The sequence below is a fragment of the Camelus ferus genome, chromosome X (genome assembly GCF_009834535.1).
Source record: "Camelus ferus isolate YT-003-E chromosome X, BCGSAC_Cfer_1.0, whole genome shotgun sequence".
NCBI lineage: Eukaryota > Metazoa > Chordata > Mammalia > Artiodactyla > Camelidae > Camelus > Camelus ferus.
In genome coordinates this window covers 17,958,723-17,977,341 of record NC_045732.1, presented here as the reverse complement: position 1 = coordinate 17,977,341, position 18,619 = coordinate 17,958,723, and the positions used below count along the sequence as shown (strand labels likewise).

Sequence of the window (18,619 nt, the reverse complement as noted above, 5' to 3'; positions counted from 1 at the left end):
AAGTAAAGCACACTTAATAAAATACCACTTCGTATCACAGTTAAAAATATTACTCAACTCTAAGTGAGATTATTCTTAGACTCTGAAACCTCTTTTATTGGCACATCCTTGCAGGAGTGGAAAATCAGTGGAGTTCCGTCATTCCCTGCCATGACATGTGTTAACCTAAATCCTTGGTGGACTCGAAGCCTCTAATCGTATGCCAGGGCTGGCTCTTGTTGGCCGATGGTGCACCTCTTCCCTGACCTCAGAGTGGTGGCTTGAAATCGGCCACAGTGGGAGCGTTTACGCCTCAGAAATTGGCACCCACAGCAAATCAGGTTGGTTCTTCCCCTGGTCCCTGAAAGCCAGTTGGTAAACTCTAACCAGCACACTACTGCCTCTGAGACAGAAGTCGTTAAACGTTTTTGTGAACCCTTTTGACATCTGTCAAGGCCCCACCTGTGGACAATATTTTTTCAATTCAATGAAGTCATTAAAATGTTAAAAGGAGAAGTTTATGATATAGTTATATGTGTGCGTCTCTGATGACATTTGAAATAACATGATCCAGAAGCAGGTCTGCTTGAAGTTGTAAGTTTATGTAGTGATGAACATAAACTTATTTTGAGCTATCTACAATGCTAGTGTGGTATGAAACTATCTGTAATTTCTACTGGAGACTGGATCATTGTTCTAGCGAATACTGCTGTGGTTTTTTGGCTATATTTATGGCTGAAGGAAAGGTCACATTTCAGTTAGGTGTTAGTGAAAGTAAAGATGTCATTTGGGGAGGTTATAGCTCAGTGGTAGAGCGCATACTTAGCCTGCACGCGGTCTTGGGTTCAATCCCCAGTACCTCCATTAACAGGTTGATCACCCACTGTAGATTGGGTGTGTTTCCTGTGGGGCCCGAATTCACACTTGACCACAGTGTGGTGCACTAACAGTATATGTGCTTATCTTTACTCTGTTTATTTTTCCAATGTAGTTGGAATTGTTTTAAAAAATCATTTCTTTTCTTATTTTCAATTTTCAGCCTCTTTACAGTTTTATTTCTTCTTGGAATGTGATTGTTCTGCACAGAATAAATTCTGCATAATTGGACAAAGGATTACATCATCCGTATCTGGGTAACGGTGCCCCTGAGGAAACACAACTGTCACCCAGATTTGGATGATATGACAATCAGTGTGTTAAAAACAACATTAATAAATAAACCTAATTACCTGCCCCCTCCAAAAGATGTCATTTGCCTCCCACATAAGTCTGTGATTGCTCTGAATTTTATCCATGGACCCCATGAGAACACACTGACTCCAGGTGAAGAAGTGCTCTATGAGAATCCAGTTTCACATTTGCAGGCATCAGGATGAGCCCTGTTCTTCGTATAGGTTATCTCCAAAGTGGAAGTCAAAAGGAGGTTTTCTCTTGAAAATATTGCTATGTTTAGACTCTGGTCAATATTCACAAAATCTACAGTGTTTCTGTTTTTATGATAATTCCTCAAGCTGTTGTTCTCATTGACATAAGCACTTCCATATTAGTTATTCAGCTTTAGCTCTGTAGTGTCAGGTGAATGCCCTTATTTGCATCCCAGAATGTCATGCAGGTATGTCCCCCTAGACATTTTTGTGAGCATCTCACGCTGCTTAGAATCTTCTGTCTGTTGTCCATTCACGTGTCTGGTTTTTACCGAGCTTTAAGACCCAGCCCAAGCCTCTCCACCTCTACAGCCTCTCGTGGCTGTCCTAACCTGCTTTAGCTTCTCCATGCTCTAGCCTCCTCTTGGAGAAGCACTGTTGTCATCTTCAAGCCACTACATCATTCTGCTCCTAGTGAGAATCATGTTCAAGTCCTCTCTCTCCCATTGTTGTCAAATCCTATAGATTCTTTTTTTTTTTTTAATAGAAGTAGAGTCAGTTACAATGTGTCAATTTCTGGTGTACAGCATAATGTCCCAGTTATGCATATATATACATACATTTGTTTTCATATTCTTTGTCATTAGAGGTTATTACAAGATATTGAATATGGTTCCCTGTGCTATACGGAAGAAATTTGTTTATTTTTATATGTAGTAGTTAACATTTGCAAATCTCAAACTCCCAAATTTATCCCGTCCCACCCCTTTCCCTGGTAACCATAAGATTGTTTACTGCAAGTCTGTTTCTTTTGTAGATGAGTTCATTAGTGTCCTCTTTTTTCTTTTTTTGATTCCACATATGAGTGATATATGGTATTTTTCTTTCTCTGTCTGACTTACTTGACTTAGAATGATGATCTCCAGGGCCATCCATGTTGCCACAAATGGCATTATTTTATTCTTTTTTTTTTTTTATCACTGAGTAGTAGTAAACCCTATAGATTCTTTCTCAGTTCCACCTCTCAAATCCATCCCTATCTTTCAGTATCCACTCTCCCAGTTCAGACTGTAATTCATGTCCACTTAGACTGTTACAATAAACTCCTAACAGATCATCCTAACTTCAGTCTGGCCCCTCTCCCATTTATTCTGCGCTCTGCTTTTAGGTTTTTCTCCAAGACACAGATCTGACTAGTTCACACACACATACCCTTTCCTTGGAGGGCCTCCATTTCAGATGGATAACCACAGCCTTTCCTTCATCTGAAGCCAGTCTGCAGTGCCATCATTCCTCCCAGAAGAATGTTTCAGCAATGGTAGAGGTTTCCCCATATACCCACGGATGCCCTGCACATTCCTGGCACCTCAACTTCGCAGTCTGTCGCCTTGTGTAGAATGCCCTTTATCCCAGCTTTGCCTCTTGTAGGTCTGTCTGATCCTGCTAAGCTCTGTACAGGTCTTAATGCCCCCACAACACATTCTTGGGGTCCCTAGGTCTGAATTAGCTCCTCCAGCCCATTTTCTCATTGAACTTAATTTATTACTTTCATGTTGCCTTTAAGACACAATTTTGGTGGGGGGGGGTGTATAGTTCAGTGGTAGAGTGCATACTTAGCACACAGGAAGTCCTGGGTTCAATCCCCAGTACCTCCGTTAGAAAAAAAAACAACCTAACCCCTTCCCAGTAAACAAATAAATAATTACGAGTTTTAAAAAATTTGTGCTGGTGAGAAAGAACCTTAAAAAAAAAGGACAATTTCATTTGTGTTATTTTTTGTATTTCATGTGTGAGCCTCAATATAGAAGGGATGGAAACGTATCATCCTGAACCCCCCCCCCCCAGCAGTTAGCACAGGGCCTTGTACATAGTTTACCTCCAGCTTACCTATTTCCCACTGGAATTATTCTGTGTCTTTTCAATATGTGTTTAGTTTCTTTCAATGACGTTTTGCATTATTTGTGTGCAAGGAACCTGCACTTTGCATTATAGCACTCATAGTGCAGGGCAATTGTAGGTGCCCAGTAAATACTTGTTGAAATGAGTTAATGATGGAATTTATTAATTTTCCTAAGTATGCTTACTTTTTATGAGGTTTATAATTTACTCAAGGAAACACTCTCATTAGCATGGAATGCCAAGGGCTTTGCTCATTAATTAAGCTATTAGGCGTGACATAAAAAGTGTAAGCGAAGACCTAATGCAGGTTTCACCTCCCTGTTCTCTTCTCCATTGGAAAACAGTTTCTGACTTTAATAACTGCAAATATAATCAGCTGAGAGATTTAAGGAGATTCCTAAGTCTGTTATTTCTGAAATTGAAATTAATTTTATGGTGATGTGTAGTTAATTAAATTTTGTAATCATATGAGAAATGTACCACAGTGAGGACTAAATTGAGTTGTCTTTTTGGTAGGACCTGATGATGCACAACAGAAAATAGAGCCTCATCACACAGCCGTGCTGGGGGACGGCGATAATGTCCAGGTGGAGAACAAGGTGAGGATTAAAAATCTTTAATTTTCCTAACTTGGACTTTCTACTGGTTTCTAGGAAAATGCTTAAGTCTCCTGTGTAGCTAGAAAATGTTCTCTTTTCCTTGGAGAAAGAAACCATGTCGCAAGTTTATCCACCCCTTTCACTAACTCCTGTTATTTCTGTTAGTTTATTTTAAGGCTTTATCTATACTGATTCATCATCTTTAGGAATCATCTAAAGTTCTCTGGTGTTTACCCCTAGAAATTCGAGTCTGAAGGCAAAACATCTTCCTTGTCTTCTAATTTTCTTTATTTATGCAGTTGATTGATTTTATCGTTCGCATGAGTGAAAGTGCATCAGCCCTCTGGGGATGTAGATAGAAATCTACACACATCCTCACGTGGAGCCCTTGGAAAGCCAACCCTATTTCAAGCTGAGAAGAGCATATGATACCTGTCATAGTCCTTTTGTGTTGAACCCCTGCTTTTAAAGTCAAGTTTCTGGTATTTTAAGGAGTCCAACAAGCTTTTTTATCTAGGTCGCCGAGTTTCTTCCCTGTGTGTTTTAGTCCCTTGGATGATTCGCTCACCGTCTTGTGAGCCTGTTAAGCCAATCTGACTGCTTTGTGACATTTTACTAAGGAGAATTGAGGAGACCATTGTGTAGAAGCTCCTGCAAAGGTGAATTTTGAAAAGCAGGGCTAAAAACTATTTCAGTGTGCGGGTGGCTGGTGGAGAGGCAGTCTAACTGACTTCTGGCCCTCCAGCCCTGGGATTGTAGAACGCAGTGGATTTGAGAAATTACATGTTATCCCACTTTGCCAGCAGCTTACCTACTGCTGCTTTAATCATCTGCAACTCCCCCAGGAACAGTGAAGTAAATAGAAGCAAAACTTCATGTGATCCAGAGGAAATGCATATGTCAGGGTCTGTGCGCTCTGTTACTAGGTTGAACTGCATGAAACTGCCACTTCTGACCTACAAAAATGGCGATTTTGTCTGTTTTCACCCAATGCATGAAAGAGACATGGAAGACACCTGTTGGCCAGACTCTACTGACAGCGGATTAGTCTGTAACTTATCTGGTTTAACTTGACAACCCTAGTCCTTCCTATAATATAACAGAGAACACAGTGCAAATGATAAGGATTTGAAAGCTGAAGTGGAACAGCAGAAGTGATGAGGGGAGCCCGAAAGTTGGGGGAGGCAGCAGGGATAGAAGAGTTGGCTGAAACCATCAGTTACTTGGCCCCAGGGGCATGGTTGTTCTGTGCCCTTCTGTAATTATGATTGTATATAAGCAGAGCCTGAGCCACCATGACATTAGAAAGATTTCTATGAAAAAAAAGTATTCCTAAAAAGTAGCATTTAAATGGGTGCATATCACTTACATCCATGAAGAGGAGAAAGTCCCCCTTAGATTACAACAAAAAGACTGTGAAGGTGTTAATCTTGGCTTTGCCACTTATTAGCTGTGTGACTTTGGACATGTTTCTTAAGCCCTCTCTGAGCTTCATTCAGTTTTTTGGTCAGCAAAATTGAAATAATGATGCCAATTGCATGGGGTCATCAAAATATGTGAGATTATGTAGCTCAGGAGTCTACCCCACATCTAGTACAGGGGTCAGTAATTTACGTCCAATAGGGCAAATTTAAATTTGTCATAAATATAATTCTATTGACCCCCCCAGCCCCACCCATTCATTTCTGTTTGTCTGTGGATGCTTTCATGCCATGCTGAAAAGCAAAAGGTATGAGATTGTAACAGAGACCAGATGGCCCCTAGAGCCTAAAATCTTTACTCTCTTGCTCTTTTGAAGGACAAGTTTGTTAATCCTGGGTCTAGTGCATAGCGGGTACCCAATAATGGTAGCCAGAAAGTTCACTGATCTAAACACCTTATGTGACAGATAGTCATGCCACATACATGTTACCTAATGAGGATTCATACCTTAGGCCCTAAAGTTTAGGACATATAGTTTCTACAACTATAAAAAGGCCCTAAAGGAATGTAGTTTGGTGCAGCCACTATGGAGAACAGTATGGAGATTCCTTAAAAAAATAAAAGTAGACTTCCCATATGATCCAATATCCCATTACTGGGCATATATCTGGAGGAAGCTCTAATTCAAAAAGGTACATGCACCCCAATGTTCACAGCAGCACTATTTACAATAGCCAAAACATGGAAGCAACCTAAGTGTCCATCAAAAACTACTGGATAAAGAAGATGTGGTGTATATATACAATGGAGTACTACTCAGCCATGAAAAAGAATAAAATAATGCCGTTGGCAGCAACATGGATGAACCTGGAAATTATCATACTAAGTGAAGTAAGTCAGACAGAGAAAGACAAATATATCGTATGATATCACTTATATGTGGAATCTAAAATATGACACAAGTGAACTTATTTACAAAAGAGAAGCAGACTCACAGACAAAGAAAACAAATTTATAGTTATCAGGGTTGCGGGGGAAGTGGGGAAGGAATAAATTGGGAGTTCGGGATTAGCAGATACAAACTACTATATATAAAATAGATAAACAGGTTTCTTCTGTGTAGCACAGGAAAGTATATTCAATAACTTGTAGTAACCTATAATAAAAAAGAATATGAGAAGGAATATATATATATACATATATATATACACACACACGTACAACTCAATCACTTGCTGTACACCAGAAATTAACACAACATTGTGAATTGATTATATTTCACTTTTTTTTTAAAAGGCCCCCAAAGACTCTGATTCACTCTGGCTCCAGGCCAGGGTTGTTTTCACTTGGAACTAGACTTAGCCTGATTAGATAAAGAAGGAAGATGTGGCTTCATGGTTCTCCCACTATTCCCATTTGCCCTGAGTTGTGGTCAGGAATGAGGAGTTATTAGATACTCCCCAGCTGCCCTTCCAGCACTGCTTTTCCTGCACTGTCACTGCTTCTCATTCTGTGTCTGTCCCATCGTGCTGATCTTCCTGGTCAACCCGTAGTCTGGGCAGTTTTCTCTAGGCTGAACAATCCTCTGAGGCAGGAGAGGAGGAGGGCAAGGAGAAGTTAATGTAGATTACATCTTTTCTCTCCCCAGGTTTCCCTGCTCCATTTTAGCATTTGACTCATCTTAGACCAGTACATTTTAAGCTACAGGGATCCCTGTCTTTTTCACTCAGAGTGTGGATTACCTTTTGTGACCATTACTCTGAAGTCTTCCATGGCGGGTAGCAAGTGCAGGGAGCTTGATTTCTGCTAGATTGAAGAGTCTTTAAGCCAGAACCTTTGATTTCTTAGAGGAAGCCCAAACCCCAACAATACTTTCCAAATGGCCTTAACTTTTTCAGAGTTCTTAGAGATTGGGATCAACTCCAGGCTACTCTGGACATTTAAGCCTGGACAGTAATAGTCACCCCGGAACAGCCTCTGTTTCAGGTGTTAAGGCTCCCTGTGCTGCTTTGGCCCACAGTTGGTGCCCTGGTTGCCAGGGCTCCAGGATCAGGAGCACATGGGTTTGATATGAAGGCTTGATCTCACTTTTAAACTCATGTTTATATTAGTGTCCTATTGAGAAAGTCTTAAGCCTCCTGTATTAGCAAATTTACATGTAGTCTGTCAAGGTAGACAGTCAGTTTCTCATTGGTGTCATCAAAACCATACTTGAGAGTAACAGTACTCGTTAACTGGTATCATCCATGGTGAATTCATGAAATTAATACAGATTAACATTTGATTAAAATAAAGATTGAAAGACAAATAAAACAGAACACCCTATTAAAGCTAGAGACAACTTTTTTGCTTGTATCAAAATTCACAACAAAATAAGCCATTAATTCTCAAAAACTGATAACATCTCACTGTTTTATCTTTCAGTTGGCCCAAGAAGTATAAACAGTGAAGTCTAGTAAGAACAATTGCATGCAATTAAGTCCTGTTAAAGCTCTTTCTGGTAATATTTTCAGGTGACATTTCACAATAATAAATGTCCCTGAAGCAAAAGCATGATCTTAGATTCATTCTCAGAGTCTCACTGACAGACATCTCAAGCTTTATATTTCTAATCAGTCAGTCTATGCGTACATACTCATAGTGTAGGAGTTACCAATATCTTCAATAAATCCTCAGGCCTTCATCTGGGCTTTCAATCATTTATTGTTGGTATCAGTGGAACTCAATACGTATCTTGGCAATAATATTTATGGAATAGCAGAGCTGTTTGTAAAAGTAAATTATTAAGTAAACCCAAAATGGCCTAACTCTGAACTAGGAACTCTGAGAAGGTGCACCTGAGTGAGAGACATGGTCTGAGCCCCGAAGGATCATGAGTTTTAGTTGAGGCAACTCTACTTGAAGCAGTAAGTGGGCTTCTGTTACCTTTGTATAGGAGTCTGTTCATCAGACTCCAACAAAGCGTTGACTTCAGTCTGCACAGGGACTCATGATCTTAAACAGGTTTTTCCTTCACTTTGCTTTGGCCTGATTTTCATCATTTGACATCGTATACAAGGTCACCATAGATGAGGACTTTTCAAGATAGTGACCGTTGGGACTTCCAGCCACAATAGCACTCTACTGAATATCCAGGAGAACGATCAGCTTTCACCAAAGAAGGCTAATTAAGGGAAGAAAAAAGATGCATTTAAGAAAAAAGAAAAAGACACAAAACATCTGGCTTCAGTTAGAGGAGAAGGGGCCACTCAGAGGTTAATTTTGTGAAAAAGTCTTTAAAGGAAGCTTGGACCAGACTTCAGATTTCTGACATGGGAAGCCAAACTCCTGAACAACTCAACACCCAGCAGTTGAATCATTTTTCATTTCAGACCAAATACAAGTGTCCTTTTATCCTACCATCTGAATTATAAATGAAAGCCATTGTTTGATTTGAGTAATATCAAAAGGAGCAAAACTTTTATTTTTAACACTTTATTATTATTCTAAACTGCGTAAACTGTAGGACACATTTGTCACTCACAAAAGATGCATCTTCTGAATTAGGAAACATACGTTCTGAGGAGTTGGCCTTTCCTTTCCCCTCCTGTTGTGACCCCCACCCCTTTCTCCTCTGCCTCCTGACCCTAAAACCCAAGTGTGTACACCCCTCCAAAACAACAGGCACCTTAAAATACTTTTTTGTGATAGCTTCTTTCAGATTAAATTATAAATGATGTAGTGCCCACGATCAGAACTATTTTTCTAAGATACCTGTCTTTAATATGTCATTGGAGTCACACTAAAATTTCACCCCTTTAAAGCCCTTAGGGGTGTAAATGTTTTTTTGATAACTGCATTTTTTTAAGTTGAAGTTTTAGTCACTTAAACGTGACATTGAAAGAAAAAAACATGTCAAGTAGAAATGTTCCCTTTTCCTGTGAGCTATTGGGCTATTGGGCTATTAGATATTATTATGCACAATTTAACTTATACGAAACCTTGGGTCACCTGCATGTATATGAATTACTGTCCTGAACTATAAAGTATGATGATGTCTTTAGAGCCTGCTTGCTCCTACCATAAGTGGTCTTAGACTAATTTTTAAGCTTCAAAAAAAAAGCCTGTTTTTCATAGTTCTTTTGCTTTTAATTTCCGTCATTGATGTTAAGCTGACCATTTTCTTGTACAGTAGTGCTTTTCTGTCTTCTTGCTTTGAATCTCATAGATCTAAGAACCCAAAGCCTAACTGTTAACATTGTGTACAATGTGACAGTAAGTGGGAACTCAGGGTCTGTGCTAAGGGTAAGTCATTGGTCTTTAGTAAATGGGATTTATGACATCCACTTCTTAAAAAATTTTATTTTATTGAGTTATAGTCAGTTTACAGTATTGTATCAATTTCCAGTGTGGAGCACAATTTTTCAGTTATACATGAACATACATATATTCATTGTCACATTCTTTTTCACTGTGACTTACCGCAAGATCTTGTATATATTTCCCTGTGCTATACAGTATAATCTTGTTTATCTATTCTATATATACCTGTCAGTATCTACAAATTTCAAACTCCCAGTCTGTCCCTTCCCACCCCACTCCCCACTGGTAACCACAAGTTTGTATTCTATGTCTATGAGTCTGTTTCTGTTTTGTATTTATGTTCATTTGTCTTTTTCTTTTTCTTTTCTTTTCTTTTTTTAGATTCCACATATGAGTGATCTCATATGGTATTTTTCTTTCTCTTTCTGGCTTACTTCACTTAGAATGACATTCTCCAGGGACATCCATGTTGCTGCAAATGGTATTATGTTGTCCTTTTTATGGCTGAATAGTATTCCATTTTAACATTTGAATTAGCAGAAGCTTTTTTAGCATACTCTTTGATTTTTAGCTGAGTTCACATTAGCATATTTTGATAGTACCTTGGGTTATGGATACATAAAGTAGTGTATAAATAAATACAGGTCTGGGAATGGTTGAACAGATATTTTTTAAACATGAAGAAATGATTAAAGCATCCACTGGGTGGATGTACTAAATGCACAGCCCTGGGATTGTAGGAAGTAAATTAAGACTTACAGAAACCATTTGACCCTAAATTCCCTTTTAATTTTTTTAAGTTAGAGGCAGAAGGAGAAATAAGTATCAGTTCTGTAAAATACACATATTTCTAACTGCATGGAAGATTAAGGAATTCATCCTTCATTTTAATTGAATCCCGTGATAAATCTTCTGGTACTAGTAACATTATAATGATTTCTAATTAGAGAGCTTTGTATTAGTAGAAGCATATATGTATATATACATATATACATATATATATATATAGTAGGATATGGTATAATATATTATATTATCACATATTTAGAAAAAGGCTATATTATTAGAATATAGATGAAGTTTTTTTTTTTAATGTTTGGAGGTTTTCTTTTAAAGTGCCTAATCATTATGACTTTAGTTATTGTTTTATTCTCAGTCAGATAAACCTAAGAGACATCTCAAGAGAAATACATGATGTTCAGTTCTGTTAGTAAGAAACCATCCAAAATCTAGTGGCTTAAAACAATTATTTGTTATTTCTCACAAATGTGATTGGGGGGCATTACTTTTCTCTGGCATTACTGGGTCTGAGGACATCAGCATTAGTGGGGACTTGAAGTTCCATTGTCAGAGTGCTCTCTGGAAGGATTCCCACACCAATTTTAAATCTTCCAGATGACGTATAGGAGACCATATCTTTCCCTGCATCCACACTAGCTAGCACTGAATTTAATAATCTTTTTTTTTCAGTTTCAGGGGGAAAAAAACCCTGATCTTTTAAACAAAAACTTTTAGAAACTTTAACACAGTAGGACTCTTTTGGAGAGAAATTTGCCTAAGCAGATGTCCCTTGGATATTTTTATAAGGTTCCATTTAGTGTAACATTTCTAGGGCAGAGTTTATATTAACAGTAATAAATGTCAAAGGTAATAAAACCTTACTTTTGGATTTGCACAAATAATCTTCCCTTTTAAATTCTGTTTTTAAATTCTCCTTTATTTGAGTTATTATTTTGGTGGTCTGGACATATTCTTGAGTTCTGATTGCTACTAAACATCTTAAAGAATAAGCATTTCCATATCAAGTGTTGCACAGAAAATATTTCTGGAATTTATGTTTACAATTGGGAACATCATTCATTTAAACAGCATGTCAACTTCAAATCATTTCTAATTGGACATTCAAAAATAAACATGTTTATATGGAACCACAGAAGACCCAGAATTGCCAAAGCAATACTGAAGAAAAAGAACAAAGCTAGAGGCATAGCCCTGCCAGACTTCAGACAGTACTACAGAGCTACAGTAATCAAAACAGTATGATACTGGCTCAGAAACAGACATGTGGATCAATGTGTCAGAATAGAGAGCCCAGAAATAAACCCACATGCCTACAGTCAATTAATCTTCAACAAAGGAGGCAAAAATATACAATGGAGAATATACACTTCTCTTCAGAAGTAGTGTTGGGAAAGCCAGACAGCTGAATGTAAATCAGTGAAGCTAGAACACTCCTTCACACCATACAGAAAAATAAACTCAAAATGGCTAAAAGACTTAGATAGAAGACATGACACCATAAAACTCATAGAAGAGAACATAGGCAAAACATTCTCTGATATAAATTGTAGCAATGTTTTTTTAGGTTGGTCTCCCAAAGCAAAAGAAATAAAAGCAAAAATAAACAAATGGGACCTAATCAAACTTAGAAGCTTTTGTACAGCGAAGGAAACCATGAACAAAACAAAAAGATAACCTACAGAATGGGAGAAAATATTTGCAAATGATGGAACTGACAAGGGCTTAATTTCTAAAATAAACAGCTCATACAGCTCAATATCAGAAAACACAGATAACTCAATAAAAAAGTGAGCAGAAGACCTAAAAAGACACTTCTCCAAAGAAGACATCCAGATAGCCAACAGGCACATGAAAAGGTGCTCACCATCACTAATTATTAGAGAAATGCAAATCAAAATCACAATAAAGTATCACCTCACACCAGTCAGCAAGGCCATCATTCAAAAGCCTACAAATAATAAATGCTGGAGAGGCTGTGGAGGAAAGGGAGCCCTCCTACACTGTTGGTGGGACTGTAAACTGGTGCAGCCACTATGGGGAGCAATATGTAGGTTCCTTAAAAAACTAAAAATGGAGTTGCCATATGAGCCAGCAATCCCCCTCCCAGGCATATATCCAGAGAAAACTAATTAGAAAAGATACATGCACCCCAATGTTTGCAACAGCATTATATACAATAGCCAAGACATGGAAGCAATCTAAATGTCCATCAACAGATGAATGAATAAAGGAGATATGGTATATATACACAATGGAGTATTGCTCAGCCATAAAAAATCATGAAATAATGTTATTTGCAGCAACATGGATGGACCTAGAGATTATCATACTAAATAAGTCAGACAAATATCATATGATACCATTTATTTGTGGAATGTAAAGAAATGATACAAATGAATTTATCTACAAAACAAATGGACTCACAGACATAGAAAGGGAGGAGAGGGATAAGTTAGGAGGAAGAAAAAAGCATGTTTATTGTTTGATGCTTTGTTCCTTGACTTTAGGATCTTGAGAGAAGCCACTTCATCCTAATTGCTGGGGAGCCATTAAGAGAGCCAGTTGTCCAATACGGTGAGCCCGAAGTGATTTGATTTTCTTGGTTGGTTTTTTTTCTTTGAAAGCTGTGTACATATATAGTGTCATTGGGAAAAATAGCTGGATTTTTGTCCTATCTCTCCATCAAACAAATTTGAGGATTTTGTTACATTTCTTCATTGTCAGAGGAAAAAATGTATATGGTGTTAATTTCTGCATTCATTCTTTTACAGAAACATTTCTTAAGTACTTATCACATGTGGGACATTGAGCTTGGAACTGTGAGGAAAACAAAAACAGGTTTTTTGTTTTGTTTTGTTTTGTTTTTTTTGCATTGTGTCATAGGGAATTTCAACCTAGAAAAAGATTTTTGTGGTCTACTGGGGACTTGAATCTCGTTTTTACCTTTACCAAAAATAACAGTGATTTCAATACTGTCCATGTAGTCTGTTGCATTTTTAGTGAAAAGTCGGAACCTCTTAGGAATATTTCTTTGGAAGTTCCTAAAATATTTGAGTCACTCTTAGTTTATTTTATAAAACCAAACAAACAGAGGTAATTGTGGTATAGTAGAAATAGGGCTGTACTTGGAGGCAGAAAACCCTGGAATAAGTACTCATAACAGTCACTTCAATTCTTTATCTTGACATCTTCAAAATATTGTTTGATTAAATGAGGAACGTCTAAAAGCACCTAGTACCGAATCTATTATTTAGATAAATGCTATAGAACATGGTGTATGTCCACTTATCTAATTATTATATTTAACATGCATTAAAATCCCATTATGCTACCTTGACTTGCATAAAGGTATACACAGTGATTTCAGGGGGAAAAAAACCCAGCTGATCACAAATCTAAAGAACACTGATTATTTTGTAAATATTCTTCTTTCTTGTTCTATTAATAAGGCATTCATTTATGCCCCACCTAGCCTACCCCCTTTGACCTATATTTTGAAGGCTTCTGATTTCCACTCCAAAGGTTCATGTTTCTTATTTTATTTTGATTGAACAGCCCTGAAATAGTTTGTTTTTCTGGAAGAAGCCTGCAGACAAATTGAGTAGGGTTGTCATCTTTATTAACAGCAGCTAGAATTTAGGTGGGAAAAGGATGTGTGGAATTGAAATCTTTTAAGTTAAGCAATCTCCTCTGTGCCAATAATGAAAAACAGGAGTCCATCTGAAATAGGCGGCAGACCACAGGGGTAGGACTGCCTTGCACCACCCTCTGTTCATCTCTCCCAGAGGCTCGGGACTCAGGGACACTGGACATGCCTGCACACACAAACTCAGATCAACAAGACAAGCTAGAGATGGCCCTTGAAACCTCAGTTCATGAGAAGCAAAGCATCTTGTTTGTTTTACTTACTTTGTTTTGTTAACTTATTAAAACCCAGACGTGGAAGTTTTTCTTTTACCTGTGCATGTTTAAAGACAACCACAACCATCTCTCGACTCTTTGGGAACCAGGACTAGTTGATGAGGAAAGTGAAATCCAGATATTTCACTTATTTACATAACAGATACTTGGGTGGCATCTACTGTATAGTGGGATTGGTCCAAGTGCTTTCCGAACATTAATTCATTTAAGCTTCAAAACAATCTAACGAGGTAGGTACTCTCATCCCCATTTTACAGATGAGGAAGCGGAGGTACAGAGGTTCATTGGTCATGTGGCTGGATTCACACTCAGGCTGTGTGGTTTCCAACCACCCTGTCCTTCTGCCTCTCACTGTGCCCAGTTGCCCCTTACTCTGCCCTGTGGCTTCCCTGATGGGAATGAATTGTTTGTAGTGGAGCTGGGATTTGAACTCTAGTCTCCTAAACCCTTGTCTTGTGCTCTTTCTACTATAGCGAGTTTCTACATGATAAGAGATTAAACTCACACTATTTGTATTACAGGAGACGGAGGGAGTTTAAAGGTTTAGTTAGAGAAGAGATGAAATGTAGTTTAAAAGAGGATTTATGGGATTATCAATAATTATCAAATAATTTTCTTGTTCATAACCCCTATACCCCCTCAAAAAAAAGTTGGGAGAGGTGGTCCACAAGGCCAAGCTATAGCAAAATGTTGATGTGCAGGTGATCGGTCCTGCTCCCATTTTCTGAGTTCCATTTCCCTTTCCTCCTTGTGTCCTTTAAAAAATTGGCTTCTCCTGGGTGCCCTCTTGGATTTATTATTTGTTTTGCATATGCAGACTCTCATTCTTTCCTACCTGATAGACTCCAAATCTCCATCTGCAGACAAAATTTCTCTCGTGAGCCCCAAATCCCTATTTCCAACAGTGTACCAGGTACCTCTGCCAGGAAGCTGTTTCACTGTCTCCGGCACCTTTGTGTCAAAATATCCGGAACTGAGTTCCTTGCTCCACCCACAGTCTCCCTTGTCTTGTGTCTCAGTTACCCTTCAACAATTCCAGCATCAACTCAGCCTCTCAGGTCAGACATCTTCTCCACCCTGATGCCGAAGTTTTCTTTTAAAAACTGCAGATCAAATCACATTACTCTCTACTTAACCCTTTACCGGCAGAATTATGTCCAACCTTCTTCCCGTAGGTGGCATCCAGAACCTGGCATCCAGAACCTGACATTCCTACATGTCAGATCCCCCCTTATTTTCCCCCTCCCATCCCTCCTTCCAGCACTCTGCCCCCATCCTCAGTTCCTCCATGTATGCCTGTTTGGACATCACTTCATTTGTGACTCCTGTCCTGAGCTCTTCCTTCTCCCCTTTCTGTGCTGAACCTATGGATTTTATATACTTTTATCATTCTGTATATCACCCTGTTTTATCATAGTTTGTTTTCATATCTCTGTCTGTGGTAGATTTGAGGTCCTTGAGGGGAGAGAGTCTGTCATTCATTTGTCTTTCATCTTTATGTCTCAGGCTCCTAGCACCATGTTCATCGTCTGACAGGCACTCAATAAATACTTGACAGATAGGTAATTGAATGAATGAATGAATTTAGATACCTGCTGCCAGTTTGCCTTTTCTGTTGCCGTTCTATTCCCTGCAACCTCTCCAAAGGCCTCAACATCATCAGAGCATGTTAGCCTGTGTCTTCCTTCTCAAGTCTTTAAAGTAAGCACCACACTGGTGCTGATATGCTAACAGTAGTTAAGAAGTTTGAATGTGTTAGTCCCTCAAAGTATTACAGTTATATTTTCATCTGGGTCTCTTGGAGAAAGCTCCTTAGAAGAGTCACTTCCATTTAAAAGGTTCTTGATGGAACCTCTGAAGACTGGGGGAGGAAAGATAGTCAATGGACAAAGCTGTCACCTGCTTTCAAGACACTGCCAAGGCCATGTAAGAGCTGGCCTTGTTTATCCAACAGATGGTGGGAGTGATGCATTCTGGGATGATACCCTTCTGCTCCTACAGTATGTGAAGAGGGAAGAGACAGGCATTTTGCCTCCTGGTCCATTAGCGGAGGACCTCTTCTACCCTTTTAGCAAAACCCAAGTTCAGACCTAGGAATTAGACAAACTATGACCCGTAGACCAAATCTGCCCACTGCATGTTTCCGTAAATAGTTTTACCGGCACACAGCCATCCCTCTTCACTTTTGTATTGTCTATGTCTGCTTTTTGCTTCAGCGGAAGAGTCAGATAGTTGAGACAGACACTGTTTGACCCACAAAATCTAAAATATGTACTCTGGCCCTTTATAGAAAATTAGTGTGCTGACCCCTAGAGAATCCAAAATGTCATGTTTTCTTCAGTTGAAATTTTTGTAATCTCCTGTTTATTGTCAATGGGGTGCTACTAATTTTCAAAAATGACGTACTTCCCTCGTGTCAGGACACAGCCCCGTATACTGCAAAAATACCAAAACTATGATGAGATTCGCCATTTTTTTTTAATCAGATCGGTTCAGTTCTTGACATCAGCCAATGCTATGCAACTGACAACTACAGTTCTCATCACCAGAAAAAAAATTCTGTAACTAGGTATGGTGAGAGATGTTAACCAGATCTACTGTGGGGATCATTTCCCAATATATACAAATATCGGATCATTTTGTGGTACACCTGCAACTAATATAATGTATGTCAGTTATACCTCAATTTCAAACAAAGAAGATAAAAAGAACTAACAACTACAAACATGGTTGTAATGGAACCAAACCCAAGAATGTTTTGAATAAAGAGATTCCATTGCTGATGACAGCCTGCAATGGGTGAGTGAGATGTAACTGCATTTGTTTATCTGAAGTTTGGTCTTTATAATCATACTCAATCCTCGTCAAGAAACTTGTATTACAGTCCTCGGGGAGCAGATGCTGCAAAAATAACCTTTTACTGTCCAGAGATGCCTGAGTTTGTTTCGGATTAAGAAATACAGAAATACATTGTTTCTAGTGGTAGAAGAAAATATTCTCATCACCCAGAACTTTCTGAATGTCTCTTTCTGCTCTAGGTCCATTTGTGATGAACACAGATGAAGAGATTTCTCAGGCCATTCTTGATTTCAGAAATGCAAAAAATGGCTTTGAAAGAGCCAAAACCTGGAAATCAAAGATTGGAAACTAGGGACGAGCCCAAGGGCAGAGTCTGGCCGCCTTCTAGGATTTTGCCGTTGGTGGCATCCACCCGTTCAGTGCATCCAGTTTCCAGAGCTGACTTCACCAGTGCTTCTAAAGAATTCCACACTGAAATGATAACGTGGTTTTGATAGCAATGTCTGTGAGATAGTCTGACACATGCAAATAAACCTCACTGTTGCTTCTTTAAAAATCAGTGTTTTTCATTTTGACCTAAGTTACTAAGCTTCTGTTAAGAAAATCATTTTGTGTATGTTTGCCTTTCACGTGCATGTGGATATTTTGTTATCTGTGTGCCTATGTGTTTTTAAAGCATGCTTCTTTGCTTTCTGTGTGTCACTGATAGTGGATGCGTGAGCATCCGTGCTCCCTTCCTGAGCAATGCCATTTCGATGCCTATGAGCTGGGGTTTCACGTTACAGGTTATCTGCATTAAAATAACAGCAGTTCTGAGTGTTTCAGTCAGTTTTTAAAACTGCCCTGCTATTGGTAGGGACGCGACAGGATTACGGCCAAGACTTGCCTGCGTTTCTGCCAAAATCTGTGTCAGATTTAAGACACATGCTACTGCAAGCTTCCATGAGGGTTGTGAAAAAAGTTTGAATCCAGAATTGGGTCCCAGCCTCCTGTAGCTGCAAACGTTGGTGGCCGCACCACCTCTTTACAAAACAACTTGAACCTGGGGCATAGGATGGAGAGATTGTTGTAAAATTTGCTGGACATGAAATGGATTTTGAGTGCTTTTTCACTTCAAGTGGAAGACATGTCCACCTCCTGATTATTTTTGGAGCATGAGAACACTGAACATTTTTTTCATCTCTCACCACCCCCATAAGATTGTGCAAAAACATACCTTGACTAATTGAAGTGGTTTCATTGGATTTTGATCACAACTGATGATTTGTTTTTCCATGTGAAGTCTTGGGGTTTCGAGCTTTCCTTCTGGAGAATGCCTTTGGAAACAGTTTGCTCTAGCTGCCTGATGTCAACAGCTTGGTAATCAGTGGATATTAAAATATTCAAAATGTACAGACGGTGGGCAGTAGTGAATATTTTCATGATGTCTTCTCTACAGTTGGTGCAGGGCGCCAGTTTCGAACATGGACCAGTGAAGGTAGGTGAGCTCAGTTTTTAACGTGATGCTGATTTCTTAGTTGGCTTATACAGAGG

General features: G+C 38.8%; 2 protein-coding genes across 4 annotated transcripts in view; both read left to right on the top strand.

Annotated features, from left to right (window-relative positions):
* The window catches only part of PIR (pirin), a 92,395-nt gene extending 74,753 nt beyond the window's left edge, over positions 1 to 17,642 (top strand). For all 3 annotated transcript variants that reach the window (XM_014567260.2, XM_014567261.2, XM_006194199.3), the window contains 3 exons: positions 3,759 to 3,841; positions 12,874 to 12,940; positions 17,326 to 17,642. In XM_014567260.2, coding sequence (XP_014422746.1) covers positions 3,759 to 3,841; positions 12,874 to 12,940; positions 17,326 to 17,438 — 263 coding nt within the window. In that variant the 3' untranslated portion in view covers positions 17,439 to 17,642. The remainder of the gene's footprint in view (positions 1 to 3,758; positions 3,842 to 12,873; positions 12,941 to 17,325) is intronic.
* A 139-nt stretch (positions 17,643 to 17,781) lies between these two features.
* Positions 17,782 to 18,619, top strand: part of VEGFD (vascular endothelial growth factor D) — a 34,443-nt gene continuing 33,605 nt past the window's right edge. Inside the window, exon 1 of the mRNA XM_006194198.3 lies at positions 17,782 to 18,563. Coding sequence (XP_006194260.1) covers positions 18,474 to 18,563 — 90 coding nt within the window. The 5' untranslated portion in view covers positions 17,782 to 18,473. The remainder of the gene's footprint in view (positions 18,564 to 18,619) is intronic.